General features: G+C 34.3%; 2 protein-coding genes across 2 annotated transcripts; both read left to right on the top strand.

Annotated features, from left to right (window-relative positions):
- Nucleotides 1-1275: 1275 nt before the first annotated feature.
- LOC110036658 (uncharacterized histidine-rich protein DDB_G0274557-like) lies at nt 1276-8733 on the top strand. Its single transcript, XM_020741157.1, has 3 exons — nt 1276-1648; nt 7933-8066; nt 8430-8733. The coding sequence occupies exons 1-3, from the start codon at nt 1320-1322 to the stop codon at nt 8459-8461; spliced, it is 495 nt and encodes a 164-aa protein (XP_020596816.1). The 5' UTR covers nt 1276-1319; the 3' UTR covers nt 8462-8733.
- A 2551-nt stretch (nt 8734-11284) lies between these two features.
- Nucleotides 11285-19412, top strand: LOC110028151 (probable magnesium transporter NIPA1). Its single transcript, XM_020729892.1, has 9 exons — nt 11285-11572; nt 11659-11833; nt 12070-12126; nt 15998-16088; nt 16167-16327; nt 16628-16755; nt 16841-16978; nt 17867-17959; nt 18884-19412. The coding sequence occupies exons 2-9, from the start codon at nt 11707-11709 to the stop codon at nt 19043-19045; spliced, it is 957 nt and encodes a 318-aa protein (XP_020585551.1). The 5' UTR covers nt 11285-11572; nt 11659-11706; the 3' UTR covers nt 19046-19412.
- Nucleotides 19413-21157: the final 1745 nt, after the last annotated feature.

Genomic DNA, 21157 nt, shown 5'->3' with positions numbered 1-21157 from the left:
ATAAAAAAGGAACAATCTCAAGTCCAAGTGAGCCCATATTATGCGCTTAAAACATAGTTAGAAGCTTTAAAATATATTTTGGGAGATCAAATGATATTCAAATATGACAAATTTATAGTAAAATGAAACCCTTTTAGGAGCCAAACCCAATAAGCCTGAGATCACTTAATTCTGACATCATTAATGTGTTGAAATTCTCATAAAACACCATCTGATCAAAGCGATCACTCTTAGTCGTCTGATGGAGTGCTCCTAATTCATGAAATATTTATAGAGCATATCACTCACAAATTTATAAATAGACATCTAGTTTCTTCATGAAGAGGGACCCAAACATAGAAAAGAAAGTTGAAATAAGTCCAAGCTCTTAAGGGTTCTTGAGCTTCAATACTGTCGACTAGCCACTGCCACCATCAGACCATCGTGGCAGCTGCTCGGACACCATTGTTGAGTCGCCTCCATCGTCGAGCCACAATTAATGGGTCGTCGCTGTCTCAACAGAACTGCCGTCGTCTGAACCCCCTCCCACTCCAAACCGTCGTTGTTGAGTTGCCGCCACCATCGGACCACCGTTGCCCAAACACTATTTCTTGGCCTCCACCGCTTTTGATGTGGAACCACCGTCGTTGCCACCGGACTACGACAGGCAGCATCATTAAAAATACTGTTCGAGCATCACTGTCGTCACTACCACCTCTACCGCCAAAATTGACATCAAAACTTCCAACACTTGACCTCTATTTCCTGCTTTTCTTCATAGGAGTCGTGTCACCGGCACTTCCCAACATTTCCTATGACCGCCTTAGCAAGTCACATTTCACTTGTACTATTGCTTCCAACTATTCAAGAGCCGATTACGTTTTGTAACATATATCGACTTTGTGAAATCATTTCAAATTTTGTAAAATCGAGTGATTTTTGCTCCCATTTTGATTTTCCACATAAAAAATTGACTCTCAAATAAAAACTAAATTAAGCTAGTATGCTATCTTTAATAAGCAAAACTAGCAACTCCTATCACAAAGCCCTATTTAAAAAAAAGATCTAAACTATAAATTTATTATATATAAACTGCGCATTTACATACGTATTACACAATTCCTACGCATTTAAACATATAACACCTAAATTTTAAATTTATTATTTACAATATTCAAATATTTAATATCTCGTAAAAAAGTAATGCCATTACTAATTTCTTAAAAAGTAAAATGAAGTTATAATTTATACGTAAAATATTATAAATATAGAAATTAGAGTTTGGAACTAAGAAAAACTGTGACATTTATAAAGCCCTAGACCACAACCGGAGCCGAAGGATGCCCAATCAAATCGCTACCCCTCCTCACCACCACCACCACCACCACCACCACCACCATCACCAGCACCATCACCATCACTGCTTTCCTCTGCCCCACCGACACCACCACTTATTCACCAACTCCTCTCCTTCCCTCGCACGGTGCCCTTGTCTTCTCCATCATCGTCACCATCACTTTAACAGCAGCTCATCCCATCTTCAGTTTCTTCCAGCCGCTCCTCACGCAATTTCATCTCTTCCTCCAAACCCATGCCCAGTCCCGGCAGGCTGCTTCAGTGGCTACTCAACGGTTTCGACAGCGGCGGAAGCCTCGGTTTCTGAAAGTTTGTATGTACTATATTCTCAGATTACATTTAAAGATAGATCTTTGTCCCTGTTATATTTCATTAACATTAAATAGCTATAGTTTTTTTATTTCATTGATCATTGTTGAATCCTGATCTGTCGGAGAATCACACAAGATAATAGAGCGAAAGATAAGATAAATAAAAAGACAAAGAGAGAGAGAGAGAGACACAATAATGAAGAGTAATATGAGTTGCTGATTAAAAATTTCTCATAAAATGATTCCCCTGTTTATAGAGGAGGGGGTATAATATGTGAAGTCGCATGTTTGCCCCTATTTTAATGGGGCATTACATGATATTTTAGGCATTTTACAGGTATGCGCCTACGGCTTGACTGTCATCTGTCTCGGTTAGGTGAAATCGACAAGAACTGCTCGTTCTACTGTGTTGAATCGCGGATGTTTGTCTGCCTTTGATGGTCTTTAGGTTGATAGAACGGCTAGATCAACTTGTTTTTATCGGCCTGCTATTATAGCATGGTTGCTGACTATTGATTCCCAGATGAGCAACTTCTGTTGGCAAAACGAGATTTTGTTATCGGGCAGAGTGTGAAACACATCTTATAGGTATACTGTTCCTTGACGAAAGGGTTTTTTGCGATGTTCATGGACTATATTATTATAAATTTTCGGCCTCTGATGAGGAATTCCACTGGCGTTCGTGAGATGACTAGTGATACTTAATTCTTCTCTCAAGTCAGGTTGCAGGGATATATAGATCGACATCTCTTCTCGACATGATTGACCTTAATTCCTGGTTCGGGTGACCAACACCAATGTGGCCTCCAGCCTCAATTCAGGGGGATTGTACCTTTTCAAATTAGTAGGTCATTTGGTCTCCCGTTAGTGGGTCCTCTTTAGCTGTACTTTTCCGCCTTCTAGTCTGTTGGATCTCCTCGAGATTCATGGTGGTGCATTTATGTTGTAATGCACAACTCTACTTATGAGTCCAATATATAAAGAGACCTAAATTCAAAATATTGGTCTAAACAAGTAATTTTATGTGATATTACTTTTTATTCTTTGATGTAATTAATCCTGCATTTTGAATTTGTTTTGAGAGAGGTAGAGTGAATCTCGGTGCAACCCATCGATGAGCTGCCAAAGCTTAACTTTTGATACAAATCTCGAATTTCAAGCAATTCTAAATGGATGTGTTTGAGCCTAATTCTAGTTTGTTTGATTGGACTAGTGCCTATACAAGCTCAAAATGTTATGATGAAATCTACCATTGAGTCAATTAATACTTTAATTGATTAATATAAAGCTTGAATGCTAATGAATTCACTAAATTGAGCGATACAAGTCAGATCTGGACTGGAATGGCCCAACGCAATTGAGTTGATCATTCTTATCGTAACAAAACATTCACACAAGGTGTTCCATGCAAACTGTGCTGGAAGCCCAAAACTTCTTCAGAGCCAATATTACTTCTATTGTCCATTTTGCTTAGTATTCATTATAAACACTTAAGGAATCTTCTTGTAATTATTCCTTTCATTTCTTTTAATAAAGTCAACCAATTTTGTTGGACTTACTTAATAGGTAATAAATATTCTCATAATCATTGCTTTAGTTCTGCTCATGGAAACTTTGATCTGTCCTCACCTATTTGATTATGACTTTGATGCCAACTACATGTTAATATGTACTATTTGGATAAAAGTCAGACTGTTATTAGTAGTTTCAACTGTTCACACTAGCCCGTGTATGGAAGGGCCTAGGCATGGCTCCTTCAATCTAATTCAATCATTGGAGTCGGTATTCTTCATAAATTTTTTTTTTTTTTTGATTAAACACAAAAGTTAAACATAGTAGGACTAAAATATATAAATTGATGATTTGTAACCAACTTTCGTTGTGCTATTGTATTTGCCATCATTGTTAAGAAGAAAGATTAGCATGTTAAGAAGACTATAATAAGCCTTTGGAGAAGAACCCTAATGATCAATGAATATAAAAAGAGGTTATCTATAGTGTTTATTTACCTGTTAGTGACTTTCACCCTTTTGAACATCTTTCTCACTCAATATAACACTTCTCTATTTTAAAATTTATTTTCCTGTTGGATTACAATAAGTATCCTTCACCTTGATTCACTCTTCGCCAAGCGGCAGTTGGATTCTTGTTTTTACAGAACCCAACACATAATGACTGTTTCTATGTGTTGGACAACTTTGTGAAAAGGCTTTTCAATGTTGTTTGGATTGCTGGAATTGCTATTCGAAACTCAGCTATCTGTTTTTTGGAATTTCTAACAATGGGTAAATGAGGACTAAGGCAGCTATTCGGTGGCTAGTAGGGGCATAAACAACTGCAAAAACATAGATGCTGGTGGTCCATATAGGGAACGAAGAGTAGTTCAATTTTTTTAGTTACAATAAATGGGAAGCTCAACCGTTTTTAATGACGACAAGAACAATAACTTGATAGCAGGCTTGCAATTTTTGCTACAATACTGGTGCAGTAGACTTGTCACTTGGCTTGGCTACGGACAAGTAAAATGTAAGCCGCTATAGGGAAAATAGATGTCAGGATTTTGGCAGAAATTTCTGATTTTCAATTATTTCATTTCAGGAAATTAAGCTTGTTTAGATACAAATGCATCATTGTACAGCCCTTACCTATTTTCTAAATAAATTCCACAGTAGAGAAAATCCTATCTAAAAATAACAAACTAGTTCACTTTAAATTAATGACAAATATATTAGAAATCATGTTGATTTTGTGTTTAAATTCAAATATAACTTTATCCAAAACAAAGTAAATAGATTAAGGCTATTCCTTATCCCATTGTAATATAAATTTTATTCTTACGATCCAATTTTTTCCATATGACATTTAATTGATGACCTGATTTGTTTACAAATTTGGCAACACCCTCTTTGATCTTAATGGCGTGATTCAAGAATCACCAATGCCCACAAATTTCATCCACCAATCAAATGATTTGTAATTAATTTAATCCTGTGATTCTTTTATTATCTCTTATCCGGATTGTGAATAATTCTTCTATTTGTGGTATTTGTTTAAGTGAGTGGTTAGATTGGTCATTCCTAGATTAATATGACAGCCTTTTTTAATTTGAGGTTTTTTTTTCTTATTTTTCGAACTTTGGAGATTAAATTTTGAATCTCACTTTATGATGTTTTTGCTTCATACACCCCACTCGCTAACAAATGAATGATCCATTGTTGCTTACTAATCGCATAAACATAAATTATTGATGATTGATGTGCTGCTCATTGATGATGGGATGCACTTGCAATTTCCTCCTCTAACGAGGTGTTGCTGATGAAAAGATGCGGTTCCTAGTTGTTGTTTATGTTGACGTTACTTGAGCTTGTCATTATTCATCCTGACATCGCCAAGATATGATGTCAAATACCTCAGCTACACCTGCAACCAATATGTGATTCTTTGAGAAATTTTTAACTTAAGGGAGCTTTAAACTTTATGCTTGAATGAAATAAAAATTTAGTAAATGGATGGAAAATCAAGTAATATTGAAGTTTACAAATATTTTTGTCATATGATTATGATAGAACATCTGGGCTGTTTTAATAATGCTATATGATTTTGATATACTTTGACATTGGAAAAGAAAAGCTTCTTAAAAGATGAAGACATTGTGATGGAATAGCATAAAATAAGATTTTGAGGTTCTTAGGAATGAGATTGTTGCTTGAGCTTGATAAAGATTGAAAAACTACTGCTAATTATTCATGTCAGCTACTCTTGCCCATTTAGCTCAAAGTTTGTGAACCGCTGCTCAAATTTTGTGACCCGCTCTTGTTCGGTTTGTTCATCAACCGAGGGGCTGAATATAAAAATAATGTTTAGATTTGATTCATTAACTCAGGAAAATAAACCTTGGTTTTATTTGTTTGTTTTTGGCTTGAAAAAATTGGCATACATGCTATAGAATAGGGGCATTTACATACATATCACACAACTCTTATGTATGTAGATATCTAACTTCTAAACTTTCATATTTACATACATAACACTCGAATCTTTGAGATCACATTAAAAACAGCACTATTATTTGCATCTTTCATGCATAGGTTTATGACACCTAAGTGATATTACTGTAAATGTGAAAGTTTAGGTGTTTGATATGCAAATACATAAAAATTATGTGGTATGTATGTAAATTTCCATATAGAATATTAAATGTGGTAGGTTGACATACTTGAAGCATGTGTGAAGTAATTTAAACTTTTGAAATTCAAAATTTTATGGATATTAAATATAGGATTAGCTTTCAAATTATATTAGATTCTAGTCCCATAAGAGTTTGTTTTCTCAATCTTTAAATGGTTGAACACTGTATGAGCTGGGTGGAGTGACATGTGATGATAAAGTAACGAGCTGGGTGTTGTATGTAGAGTTCTGTCATGTCATGCTCTCGGGTTCTAAACTTAGGCTGGGCGAGGCGGTTTTGTCTTTCCAGCAATGAGACCCTGCTCAGCGCTTTGGCACTGTGTACAAAAAAAAAAAAAAAATCGGGGGCATCCCTCTCAACCCGATACTGGGGGACACTCGAAGTCAACCATAATAACATTTGAGCCAGCCAAAAACAAACCTCATCCATAATTCCACACAAACTCTTACGCGACTGCTGGTCCCAAACCATTACCAGCCTCAAGTTCTGCTATCTCTGTTGGTCCTGTGAGAGGCCATGGCATAAACTGCTCCTAACTCTTAAGCCTGCATATCTAAGCTTTTCATTTCCAGTTGGATCTTAATCTCACTTTGTTTGGGCCGGCTTTTACATACACAACACAACTATTACGTATTTACATATCTAACCCCCTAAACATCTTTACTCAAATCTTTTAACATCACAAAAAAATATCATCATCATGTTTTTAAAAATGAACAACATAATTTCATAAATAAGTTTATGACATCGAAATATTCTAAATATATATCAGAACTTCAATTGTTAGATATGTAAAAACATAGGAATTTAGTGGCATGTATGTAAGATAAAGAAAGCCCGAATGTGGTTTATATCTATTAATTCTCTTAAATACGATATTTTGAAAATTATGTTACCATGCTGAATTTTGACTCCCTCTTTGATATTATCGGTATTAATGTGGCTATTTATCTCTATCACACTTATTAGATCTTGTATCCGCAATCATCCCGCAATTATTTTCATCAGGGAAATTATTCCTCTCAGCTAAGTTTGTGAACCGCCTTGGTGGCGGCATGCCCGTTTCGCGCTGTTTCACCCCGTTTCATCCCATTTCAGTTTCGAACCGCTCCAAGTGCTAAACTTGCAAGATAAACACGAAAAAGAATTTCTTTAAAGTGTAATTTCATTAAAAAATATGTGATAAATGTAAAAGAGATTAAACATAAAAAGACATAAAAATACGTCATGTCAGAATTTTCTTCCTTGCTCAATCAATTTGGCTCCAAATTGTATCATTTTCGTTTCATTTTCTCAAAAAGTCCCACTCTTGTGTTTGGAACAAAAAACATGTAAAATATCTTTCTTTAAAATGCAATATCATTAAAAATGAACATAAGATGTATATAAAAAAGTAGGTAATTTTTAGGAGTGTCATATGTATGTAAAATTTCATATAGAATATTAAATGTGGTTGATTGACATAATTGAAGCCAAGTGGTAAGTAATTTAAGCTTTTGAAATTCAAAATTTTATGGATATTTAATATAGGATTATCTTTCAAACTATAGTAGATTCTAGTCCCATAGCAGTTTAACTTCTCAATCTTTAAATGGTTGAACACTGTATGATCTGGGTGGAGTAACATGTCATGATAAAGTGAAGAGGTGATTCAAACATATGGATATGATCTTATATAGATGATAATACAATAACTTTCAAACTGCAGACAATTCAATCTCATGACTTGAAAAAGTTTTTTTTAGCTGCAGTCACTTCAAACATGCCAATAACATATAGATATAAAAGGATAAAGATTATATTCTTAGTTTTCAGCGCTCACTTTGTAGATAGGAGAGTTTTTTTATCTAATATTAAGATTTGTTGTCTTGCTAGTTCTTGCTATATTTCTATGCATGTTTTATTTTTCTCTTGGTTTCTTGTACTTTTCAGTGCTTGACGCGTTACTTTTAACCGACAAGATGAGTCCACAGAGACGTCATTTAACGTGCTTTTAATTTCATCATATAAAATTTTGAAATTTAGGACTTGTAAAGTTGATAGACTACTCTCGGTGATGGAGTTGATTATTTATACTTGGATTTCTTTTATGAGCAGCTTTCAACCACAGGATCAGAGTATGGACTTAAAACTGGAAGATCCTGGAGAAGGGGAAGAATTAGAAGATGTCTTTGTTTTAACAGATGAATGGAGAGAATTGTTTGCAAAATCTGAGGCTAAAAGGAGGATGGGTACATTTCTCTGCCTTCTATTTTATATTAGGAAGATTAACATACATACCACTCAATTCTTATGTATTTACATTTCTAGCAATTACCCTTCAATTTTTACATATATGCCACTTTACCTATGCATGAAATGGTGTTTTTCACTTTTTAAAAGTCAAAATAGTGGTATTTTTGATGTGGTATGAAAGATTTGTGTCTTATAAGTATAAAATTTAGGTGTTAGATATGTAAATACATAGGAATTGGGTGGTATGTGTGTAAACACCCCTTTGTATTATTACATAGTCCGTGGAGAAAACCTACTCCATTAATGCGGTTTGGAGCATCCGTCATGTTTAAGCTATAATTTTCTGTCTTCTTATGCAGATAAGCAACAGAAGAACAAACACAGGAAGTGAGGGGCTCAATTTTCATAGTTCATATAATTTTGGCTGAACGGGCAAGATGCTGGTACTTTTGATATGATATGAAAGATTTGGATGATATAAATGTAAAAATTAAAGTTTAGCTGCTGGATATGTATTGCAAAAGAATTGTGTGGCATATGTATGTAATGCACCTTAATGTTTTGTGGCACTTAAAACGCATGATATACAAGATAATTGACATATCGTTCTATTCATATTTATTTGGTCTTTGTAAGCATAAAAGAGTGATTAAATGCTTGCATGTTAGGATGATTTTGTGTCTTGAGGTAACATAGATTTAATATGAGTATTGTATGTATGATTTGCATGCAGATGACTTATGATATATGACATCTCTTTGAGTGTTATGTTTATAATATTTCATTTTGAGGATTCTTATGAATGTTCTCATGTAAATTTATGATGTTTTCTGCTAATGTTGTAGACATTGTCATATACTCCTTTATATTTCAGTTCATATTCTATTACATACATCTATTAATATATAAATACCTCATAATTCTTATTTAATTGCATATGTAACACCTAAACTTTTTCATTTACATACATAACAATCAAATTTTTAATATTAAATTTGACTTTTCATGCGTTGGTTTATGGCATCAAATTGTTATAAATATAAACATATTATTTTTAAATTACCACATTTTGGTGTCTTATTTTGTACTATTCTTTACTATGCTCTACGGTTATGTTATATGCTATGTGGGATGCAAAGTGTTATTCCATCATAATTATGTTTCATGTCTTACTCAATTATCTGGTTTTAGTAATTTCATGTTAGTAAGTGTCAACAAGTATCATACTCTTTTTTACTTTTTGAAAGCCAAACACTCTTTTTAATGCATGATTTCGTGACACCAAATTTTAGATGTGCAACCCCCCCCCCCCCCCCCCATCTTATCAAATAACCTTGACAAATCTAATGAACTAAGTCCTTCAGCTAGACGACTTAGCTTCAATAGCCCATTATTCAGTTTTTCTTTGATGAAGGATATATTAATCTCCACATATTTGGTTACATCGTGTTGCACTAGATTGTTGGCAATGCTGATTGCTTATTTGTTGTCGTTCCACAAATTCATTTGAGTTTTTAGGTCGAACTTGAGCTCGACCAACTATGCACTTAGTCACATCATCTCGACAACTCCTAAAGCCATGACCCTCTACTCTGCCTTTGTTGTTGATCTTGCTACTACAAATTATTTCTTGCTCTTTTAAGAGACTTTGTTTCCCCCCATGTACATGCAGTATCCTAAGGTAAATTTTTTGTCATCTGCACAACTCACCCAGTCAACGTCACAAAATCTCTAAATGTCTACATGCCCATTCTTCTTGAATATCAACCCCTTCCTTGGTGCACTCTTCAGATATCCCAGAATCTGATACACTATATCTATATGACTCTTCCTTGGATATGTAGCGGCTCAAGCATAATTTTAACAAATTTAATTTAAGAAGGAAACAGATAACATAATTTTAACTTGGGAACAAACACGTGAATCTTATACTTGTTTGAAGGAGCTTTGTTATTCAACAAATCTCCTTTAAAAGTCATGTTAGTGAAAGAAACATTCTCACTTGTGATCTAAAACGACAAAAAAATGATGTTTTGTTGAAACAACTTTGGTAGACACTGTCATACCAAATGAAAGTAAATCCACGAGTTAGCGTTCACTGCAATGGAACATGGCTTCACTACCTTCCCAAACGAGGCCTTAAGCTTCAGTTCAATTTTTTGTTACATAACTAGTGTATAATTTAATGGTTATTTATTTTGAAGATAAAAATATTCTCCTCTCACATAAATGCTCTTTCTCTGAGAATTTGCATGCCACTTAATTCTCATTTTTGTACATATTGAACATTTAAATTTAAATTTTTTTTTGTTAATATGTCATCTTACTTGTGCATCAAAAGAAATATAACAGTTCAAGAGAAAATAGTACAACGAGTGAGGGTCCATTGATAGAAGATCATGAGACCCACTTATTCAATCGAGTGTAGCCATTCTAACCAAAGCTAACAAGGCCAAACCTGACTGAGTCACGAAAGACGATCGAATATCACAAATTCTAATTGTTCGGTAAAAAATGAGACAAAGAGACATCCAAGCTAACCAACATGAAGAAGCCAACCCGGGGAAGACCCAACCCCTCAATATCTTCAATCATACCAATGATGTCAAAAAGCTCCCACATTTATTATCAAGGGTTTACAACAAAACTAACTCAACTCACCAAACCAATCCTGCAGACTCAATGCTCATCAAGCTCACCCGACCAACAAAGCCGACTAATTCTAGCAGAACGAACCGGTTTTGCCGACCCATAACCAATCAAACTCAGCCAACCGAGCTAGAGAACACTCTAAAGATAGACTCATACCTGTAAAATATCAAGAATACCTTATATAACTCTCATTAAAGCATGTGCAAAAATGTAACAATCACCATATTTTATTTTCTTTTCTATAAATAGAAAGATCATTTTATAAACAAATGATAGCCACAATTATCCAACATGAACTAAAAATGTCAACACGAATAACTATTGTTCATCTCTCTCTTCTACTTAAGCTCTATTCCTTAGGACGCGAAGTAGAAATCATGATTGAACCCAAAAAAAAAAAAATCAGTATCAGTGTTCTTTATGATATGAAACAAAAAAAAAAAAATCAGTGTTCTTTATGATATGAAAGATATTGAGTGTATAATTGTAAAAGTAAAGTTTAATTGTTTAATATGTAAATGCATATGAATTTGATGGTATGTATGTAAATTGCGCCCTTTTTATATTGGTTTGTGTCTGTCGCTCTCTCCCTGCGGAACGCGGGATTCGGAATTCCCATAACTGCATGGAGCTTTTATAATTCCTCCTGGACGCACGAGTAACGGAAACTCCGCTGCTCTCCTCCCCTTCGCTCCATCCTCTCTTCTTCTCTCGTATTTCTCTCTCTAGAATACGGAAGCTTCCCTGTCCCAAGCATCCCGCTAACCTCCTTGATCCTTGGAACCTTCTCTCCAGCTTGATATTTGTGCGCGGAGGTTTTAATCCCCAAAAAATCTGAAAGATAGAAGAGGTTTTTACCTATTTCCGCCGACCTTTTTGAGAATACTGATTCATGTCGTGTGTTTGAGAGGTTCGATTCATGTTTATTTGACGCAGGTGTTTGCCTCCTGTCGAGACGGAGCCTGAGCGCCGCCGATTCCGGTAATGGGTGTCTCCGTCGATAATCTTCGGGGTCTCACTTTGGCCCTGTCGTCCAGTTTCTTCATCGGCTCTAGCTACATTGTCAAGAAGAAGGGTCTTAAGAAAGCAGGCGCTACAGGTGTTCGGGCCGGTGGGTTATCTCTTTCTCTCAGCCTGCTCCCCTTTCCCGATACTAACAGATTTAGGGATTTTGGTTTTCCTTTTTTGTATACTTTTGTGGATTTTAATTAGGTCCTCGGAGACGCCTCAGCGTGCCCTTTTTTAGGTCTTAATCACAACGCACTTTGGTCTATTGATTATTTATCCGGACGTTTAATAATTATTCGTTTGGGATGCTAATGTTTTTCTTTTCTTTTTGTTATTCAGGATCGGGAGGGTTCTCGTACTTATACGAGCCTTTGTGGTGGGTTGGCATGATAACCAGTAAGTATGTTGGTGACTATCAATCAGTTTTGAGTTACAGGAGTAACCATGCTTTATGTACATTTTGATGTTGCTTCTGTCGAATTATAGCTGGTACGAAAGAGAGTGAAGAACCATGTAGTTTGTAAAAGAATAGCGTGCAAGAAACTATGGAATTGGTAACAATTTGCAGCTAATTTTTGGGAGAAGATTTGATTTTTTTGAGACAAGCGGTGATTATGTTAATTATAAGTGTACAAATTGGATTGGGAAGGGTGCATGTTTTAATAATACAGTCTCACACTAAATAGCCTTGAACCTTCCATTTTATTGATTTTGATGTTTCAATACATCGCCAAAAGAAGATTTTGGGATGCTTTTTCATTCCACTAAGCTTCAAGAAAACAATCTCTCTTATATCTCCTATTTTTTTATTTTTTTTCTCTTTAACAATGTGATTTGCCCATCCATAAATACTATAATACTAATGTAAAATAAGTATAATGAGCTTTTATAATATAAACTATATATTACTAGTTCAATTGCTTGGTAAAAACATAATATGAATTTTTTTTATTTCCAAAACTTTCTTTGGACTTCATTCTTCCATCTATTATGTACAATCTCAAATGATGTTAATTCAACCTTCCCAACTTTTCAAGTGCTCTCTCTTCTTCTCTCTACCTCTTTCTCTCTATCGTGGGTTGAGGTTTTTACTCCCTATCTATCAATTTTGACAGGCTTACGCTTACTACCGTGCATCGTAGTGGTCAATTTGACATTTGTTGTGGTCATCGGGAAGACAACTTTCCCTTTCTCCTATTGCTAACATATTAATTATCCTTTAGAATATTTCTGGCCAATTGTTATATATCAGCCACTGCTCATTATGTATCTAGTTCCTCTATGACTTGCTGAATTTATTGCTTCCCTCACTTATTATAGATTAATTACTTTGTCTTAGGAGGATTATGATTGTGTAATTCAACACTCTCAGATCTTTCTGTCTACCGATCATGCCATTTCTCTAGCTCTATTGCTGTTGCTTTTTTTGGCATGTCTCAGATTCTAGACTTCGGGAATTCCTTCCATATGGAAAATAATCATTACTTATTCTTTTCTCTTGAAATCCTATCTTAACCTCCTGTTATTGTTTCCAATGGCACCCTTATTTAGTATTTGAAAATGATATGCATTTCTCTCTTTGGAATGATCTTTCTAATGTTTTATATATTCTAAAAAAATTTCTCAATTTACTGTCCATTAATTTCTTACTAGAACTTAATTTTTGTGTATTATTTTATCCATATTATTGCATGCTTCAAGCTCTAAGTATAAGTCAATTGGTGGATGTATTGAAGCTATGGTTTCCTCTATCTTCCTTCTCTTCATTTTGGATCAATAACATTATTTTTTGAGCCATCCTCTACCATGGCGACCTGAGGAAGTTTTCCCAAGTTCAAATTTAATTCTTGTGAGCAAAGTTAACATTATCATGTATCTTTTCTATCTTCTACATTGAATCTTAATAGTGTTCTTTTTAAGCTATTCCATTCTAATATTTGCGTTCTGAAAACTATTCTAGATTTAATTTTTTGTTATTCTGTTTGTGATCACTCTTGTGTTAGATGTGCATATTTACCTTGATGCAGGCCCATGGCCTTCTTTGGATTTCATGCCTACTGTTGGTAAATTGATTTACATTATTGTCACCAAGAAAAACTTTATCACTCACTAAGAATGGGCATCTTAATATAGAAGTTTTATTTGTCTTATTTATATATTTTTATCTGGACTAAGCTTGGTCCGTTTATGATAAAAATTTCTCATATGGGTCTTGGACGAGTGTGGAAGATAACTCAATCATATAAAATGGTAAGATGGACAAGCGACTAAATTTTGTGTTGAGATAGAATACAAAATCATGGCATACTCCACTTGTGAGATGATATGTGTTAAGACCCTCCTAGGAGTGTTTAGATTTTTTTTTAATTATATTGTGCATGCTGTTATCTTAATCAATTAGAATTAAATGAAAATATGACACTTAATAGGACACAATGGAGAAAAAAGATCCATGTTGTAATAGGAGAAAAAAGATCCATGTTGCCGACCTCACTTAGTGGGATAAATGATTGTTTGTTGTTTTTGTAGTTGTGTTATTGCGCATGCTTTTAAATTATGATAGTCACACTACCATCTATATTGGGTTTGATCATAAGCTTCATGAAAAAATAAAATAAATTGAGATTGAGTGTCGGTTTATTTCGAATGTGATGCTATGAAAGAAGATTGCTATTTATATTTCTCACTTAGAACAATTGATAGATATATTTTATCTTAGGCTTTGGGTCCACTTTAGTTTTAGGAGCTATATATTAAGTTGGAGCTAATTGATATATATGCTGCAACTTTAGTGGGAGTGTTGGAATATGAAATTTAATTTTAGAAAACTTTTCTATGTAGGGTTAGTGGAGTATATTGATTTCGTTATACTTTGATCTATTGTGTTGATTCCTCTAGTTTATATAGATTGGTTTTTATTGAATAATACACGACACATTATTTTTCCTCTAGCATAAGTTGAACAAGATTTTGCAAGCTTATTTCTTTGTTTAACACCTGGCTAATGTTGAATGTTGATTTGTCCGTGAATCACACCAAGGAATAGAGTGTAAGAAAGGGGTGAGTGAGAGAGAGAGAAATGAAGGATAATGAACAATAATTTGAGAGAGGTGTGTACCCATTTATTCATAGAATGATCTCTTATTTATAGAGAAAGGGGGTACAATATGTGAAATTATATTTATGCCCCTACTTTAGTAGGGTTGTTTAAGCTATTATATATATTTTATATATATTGGCCCAGAGCCTAGCTGTTTTAGTGCTTGACTGGTTGAAATAGCGAGCTCTTGGTAGGTTCTTCCGGTCAACTAAGCTTGGTAAATAATACTGATTAATTAGGCTAGTGAGACACGTCGATCGGCCAGATTCGGTAGAGATTGTCGGACGGCTAGACTTGATGTTATCAGTTGGCCGACCTTTTTCTGGCAAGGGGTTGGCAAGATTGACTCGGTAAGTTAAGTCATGTCGATTAGTTGGCCAAGTTTGGTCTTGAACCCTCGGTCCTTGATGAGAAACTCTTGTCGGTAGGGTAAAGATAGACAATCGGGCAGAAGGTAAATCAACTTTATCCGATAAATAACTACCCTTAGACAAAGAGATCTTAAGAGATGGTTGAGATTTGTCTTATAGACTCTTGATAATGTTTTCAGAGAGTTTGTTGGATGCTTTCGATAAAACTGTAGGACCCGAAGGGTTAACTTTTCTCTTGTGTTGGTTTCATTGTCGGGAACAACTTGGATCCTTATGTGCTTCTCTTTTCGTCGAACCACTCAAGTTCAAGCTGTTTGATGGACTTTGGTTGGTTTTGGCCTTGATATTTTTTATTGGACAATTGGGCCTCTGGATCTCATGTCGGTAGACCTGCATTTGGTATGCCTTGTCTGGACTATACCGTCATACCTCTTCAAGATTCGTACTGACATTTTTTCCATATGCATCTACAACTTTAAGGGGAACAATACAAAAAAGAGTGGATGAGAATTATTGGGTTCCCTTATTATTTTTTTCCCTTGGTGTATTATGCTCAGGTTTCAACTTATAAGTTTATGAATATCTTTGCATTAATTTTTTCAATTATGTGAATTTTTTCAAGGAAAAAATAATGAGATGGAAGTTCTTTCGTCCATATTAAAATGCAGAATATTGAATTTAACTTCTGTAAAAATTGCTGGCATGGTCTTTTCCTCCTAGACATTATTTGGAAATCTGTGCTTCTTTTTTATCGTTTTAAGATATTTCAATGTAACAATAACTTTATAATTTGCAGTGATAGTCGGAGAGGCAGCTAATTTTGCAGCCTATGCATTTGCTCCTGCAATTCTTGTAACTCCCCTTGGAGCTCTAAGTATCATTGTGAGGTAGTGTTCTTGAAAAAATTAATTTTGATATTTAGAATATGGTTTTCATGATGCTGACACAATGGTATCTTATTGCAGCGCAATTCTAGCTCATTTTATGTTGAACGAGAAATTGCATGTTTTTGGCGTTCTTGGATGCATCCTCTGCGTAGTGGGTTCCACAACTATTGTTTTGCATGCCCCTAAAGAGAGAGAAATAGAATCAGTAAAAGAGGTGTGGCATCTTGCTACTGAACCAGGTATTTTTTTATTATTATTTACTGGATGTTAATAAATGCCACCGTCTTTAATAATGTCATCTAGACTGAGACTAAAAAGAAGAAAATTATATTTTCTTAACAGGCGAACTTGATTGCATATTCAGTGTCAAATAATTCTTACAGCTAAGAAAAATGTGAACTTTTCATAACAGGCAAACTCAATTGTAAAAATGAACACACCTTTTCTTTCCCAAAACTTGAACTTATGTAATTATGAGGCTTTGTAAAGCTTTTTCTTGGAATATGGCACTTTAGATCAACTAGTCTTTCTTTATGCAGGTTTCCTTGTTTATTCTTGTTTGGTCGTGGTGTTTGTTGCTTTCCTTATCATCCGATTAGTTCCGCGTTATGGTCAAACACACATGATTGTATACATCGGAATATGCTCACTTATGGGCTCACTTACGGTACACAATTTTTACATCTAGAACAATTCTGTGTTGTATTTTCCACCCATCGAATTATTTAAAATATTTCTGTGTTTTGTTGCAGGTTATGAGCGTGAAAACAATTAGCATTGCCCTAAAGCTAACCATTCAGGGAATGAATCAATTTATATACTATCAAACCTGGATTTTTACAGCTTCAGTGATCGCCTGTATTTTAACGCAGCTGAACTATCTCAACAAGGTAAATTTCTGCACATTGGCGAAGCAGCAACAGAAGCTGTGTAAATGTTAGTTGTAGGTACTTTTATAAGGTTTGTTTTCATTAATTATTTCAGAGAAGCCTATTAGCTCTTGACAATATGAGTTATGGTACAACTAAGGGTCTATTGGGGACAGTTTTATGCTTGTTTTACATTTGCACAGTTATCACAGTTGTGTTTAGGGAACTATTTTCTAATTTTTATAATTTTTGTAATGAGAAACAGTATTTTCAAATCAAATCTCTTAAAATATAGTGACTGTAAGAAAGTTCTTATTTTACTTTTTATAAAAAAATTAAATATTGTAATTCACGCTATAACTCTCTAAGAATTTACTCTTCTCATCATAACTTTGCAACTTATCTTTACAAAGAACTGCGGCCATCCTAAATGGACCGTAAGTCTTGTAGCCCAATTGATCTTACAATTGGAAACTGTTACAGTGTTTTAGTGTTTTTCTTGAGAACCGAACAATTGGAATCCTCCTTGTAGCTGGACCAATTTATAAAATTGATTTGCAATCTTTTCATTCAAATTAAACAAAAAATTAAAATTCAGTAAGGTACGTTCGGTATCAAAATGATGGAAAAGTGAAGTTGACATATTTGCATTTTTACACAAGTGGCATTTATGTGAAAGCTGACAATTGCTGTTCCTAAAGCTGCAAAAATTTATCATGTGACATAGTTTAGATGTACGGTGATCCTCTAAAACGTATTCATGACAACACTGCATTTTCTTAAGATCATGTTACCTTATTTTGTATTTGTTTTGGCAACTTTTACGTAGTATGTATCTGTTTTTGTACACCAAAGTATGCCGTTTTATAAGGAGCTCAGTGCTAAAATATTCTAAATATATGTCTGCAGGCATTGGACACTTTTAACACAGCGGTGATTTCTCCTGTGCATTATGTGATGTTTTCAACTTTCACAATTCTAGCTAGCATGATCATGTTTAAGGTGATTATTCTAAAGTACATTTTTGTTATTTGCCTATTTTTCATGCTGCTAAATATTTCATTAAAGTTGACTTTATTTTACTTAAGCCAAAAACTTGCACTTTTAGACAGACTTTTTCAGGACTTCAAAACTTCTTTATTTTCATTTGTATTTTCTTTTTTAGGTAGAACAGCCAAATTTCACAGGTTATTAGCCATGCGAAAGGCAATATTTTGGCTTCTTACGGGTTAATATAAAAGAAGGTGCAAAAGTAAGGGAGGGAAGGAGGATCCCCATCTAAAAATAACAGGATAGTCCTAGGGGTTCCTCTATCCACATTACAACTCCACGTCAAAAAATGAAAGAAAATTGATAAAAGGTAGTGTACCACCCAAAAGTTGTAACTTGTGCTATAAAAAATAGCAAGCCAATTTGCGGGTCTATTCCCCTTACGATGTGTGAGCCTCCAAATAATAGACATATGATAGGTTAATAGTTTAATCCTCTTAATGTAATAGAGAATATCCCTGGAGGCATCAGCTCCATTAGCAAGAATATCAACCAAAATACGAGAGTCACTTTCAAAGATAATAAAATGCTAACTAAGTCTAACTAAGTGATGCTAACTAAGTGAGTGAGATATCATGACAGCTGTCAAGATGGCCCGAGCCTCCGCCTCAAGAGGATTATCAGAGAAACAGATAGTGTGTGTGTGTGTGTATATATATATTCACTGCAGCATCAAAATGAACATACCTTTAAAACACTGGAATAAAGTAAATTCGCCCCTAACAAATTTTCATGATTTAAATAGTCATTATTGTTTAATATTTCTGGTCTTAGCAGTTCTTTGCATTTTTGGCGCTCATCTATTTATAATAAATTGAAAGAATAATAGAGGATACTGATCCAACTTTCATTTATTTTGTTCACCATCGAAATTAGGATTGGGACTCTCAAAATGGAACACAGATTGCGACCGAACTGTGCGGATTCATAACAATCCTTTCAGGAACCTTTCTTCTGCATAAAACAATGCATATGGGCGACGACAGCGCCCCTACAAAATCTGAATGCATTGAACCAAATGCTTCAAACAGCACATAGTACTAAACCCAGAAACAAAAATAAAAATCAAATCAAATCATTTTATCCATGAAGCTCTTTCTGATTTTTAAATCCGATGCATCGACGAGTTTCAGGGGAATCACAGTTCTGCAGGGGTTCTATTGCTTCATGGATACATTGTCTTCAGATTACAAGTGCGGCTGAAGACATAAATGAGAAGCTAGAAAAACACATTGTAATAACATTTCATCTTTTTCTTAATTTTTTTTGGTTATTTGGAGAACTATATATTGTTCTAGTTGTTTGTTTTTTTTTAGTAAATGCATGTTTGTACTGATACTTTGATTCACATTGGAGACTGGATCAAGGTGATTTTGTATATATAAAGCCCTCTTAAATTCTTAGAATTGCCACATGAAATTGTTTTCATCATTCTTGTATGTTTATGTTTGTTGACGTCCGAAGACTTGTTACCTAATTTTTCTTAAGAAATATTATGTGTGTTGCACGTATGACATAAAAAATATACAAGACTGGTCTTAAGGATATATTGACTTAGGAGTGGTTAGAGATCAGTTTTATTTTTTATTTTTATTTATATTTATTTATGTTTTGATTTGAAATAGAATATGTTTGACATATTAGATATGATATTAAAAAAATATTCAAAATATCTAAAATTTGAGTATTTTTAAAAATATGTTTGTTTATTTTCAGAAATAAAATAAAATATATTAAATAAATATGTTTTTAAAAATATAATAAAAAATAAAAAAATTGACACCAACCAAGTCCTTATAATATGAGGATTTGAAAAATAAATAAATAAATGGTAGTGTTTGAAATAGAACAGTGCATTACTTTTCATATGCTCTTGATTAAAAATCATATCAAACATAAATTAAAGACTGCTTTTTAGCATTGCAGGAATAGGGCATCATTCGATTAGGTGGCTTATAAATTTGTCGTGCTATTTGAGCTATTTGTATTGATTAATATTGTATGTATTAACATGTGATATGTTCTTGAAAAATCATCATAATGTGTGAATCTCAAATTATATTGAGCAAAAAATTATTCCAAATGCGAATTCATGGTCACCCAAGCTGATTTCATCAAACTTAAAGTCAAACTGACCGTATCGGCAAGGCGAGCCCAACAACGCTAAATTTGGCCCAACAGGTGTCCAATTAAGCCAAAATCTAGTTATTTAAATACAATTTGAGGCTCTGAATCATCAATTGAACGGTCATTGATTTCAAATTGGACAAACTTAAAGTCAAATTGTGTATCTAGATGAGACAAATCCAACTAGCTGACGATCATTCCATTTTGACGTCATTAAAACATTGAAGCATTCAGAAAATATCATTTAATCAAGGGAATCATTGTTGGTTGTCCGGTGGAGTGATCTAGGTTCATGCGAAATTCATAGAGGATGTAAGTCACAAAATCTATAACTAAACACTCACTTTCTTTATCTACTGAGACTTGGGACCTTAACCTAAAGATGAAGATTGAAGTGAGATCTATCTCCTGAGGATTCCCAAGCTCAATTATCATCAAATTGTTGTCGTTGAGCTTTATCACCACCAGCCCCACCACAGATGTTGGATCACTTCGTCTCAACTATCACCGCTGTCAAACTACACCATCGTTGAACCACTAGAGCAAAACCTCCACAGTCGAGCTTCACCACCATCAGACCACCAGTGCCCCGTTGCTGCTGGACCACCACTTGATTGCCACAACCACCGTTGAGTCATCGGCTCGCCGCAAATGAAAACATTAGCATCAGATTTCCTGTCATACAACCTCTACCTTTGGCCTTTTTTCATAACAACTGGGAGGCTGCCACTTCCTCTGTCTTTCTACCACTTCCTTAGCAAACAACATGCCCCATTTATGTAATATTGTTTCCGGGTATTCAAGGAACAACAAAGTCTTGCAACTTACAACAATATAATGAAATTATTTCTACTTTGTCGTGCCCCGCGATTTTCTTACATCTGGGTTTTCCATATAAAAATGTGCGAGTGCTCATGTAATTCTAAGACATTAAAGTGTCATTATACCTTCTTGAATTTATTAGCACACAACCATAAAAAATAATATATATACAACAATAATATATATATATATATATATATA

The sequence above is a fragment of the Phalaenopsis equestris genome, unplaced genomic scaffold (genome assembly GCF_001263595.1).
Source record: "Phalaenopsis equestris unplaced genomic scaffold, ASM126359v1 Scaffold000002, whole genome shotgun sequence".
Classification (NCBI taxonomy): domain Eukaryota; kingdom Viridiplantae; phylum Streptophyta; class Magnoliopsida; order Asparagales; family Orchidaceae; genus Phalaenopsis; species Phalaenopsis equestris.
This window is presented reverse-complemented; position numbering and strand designations above follow the sequence as displayed.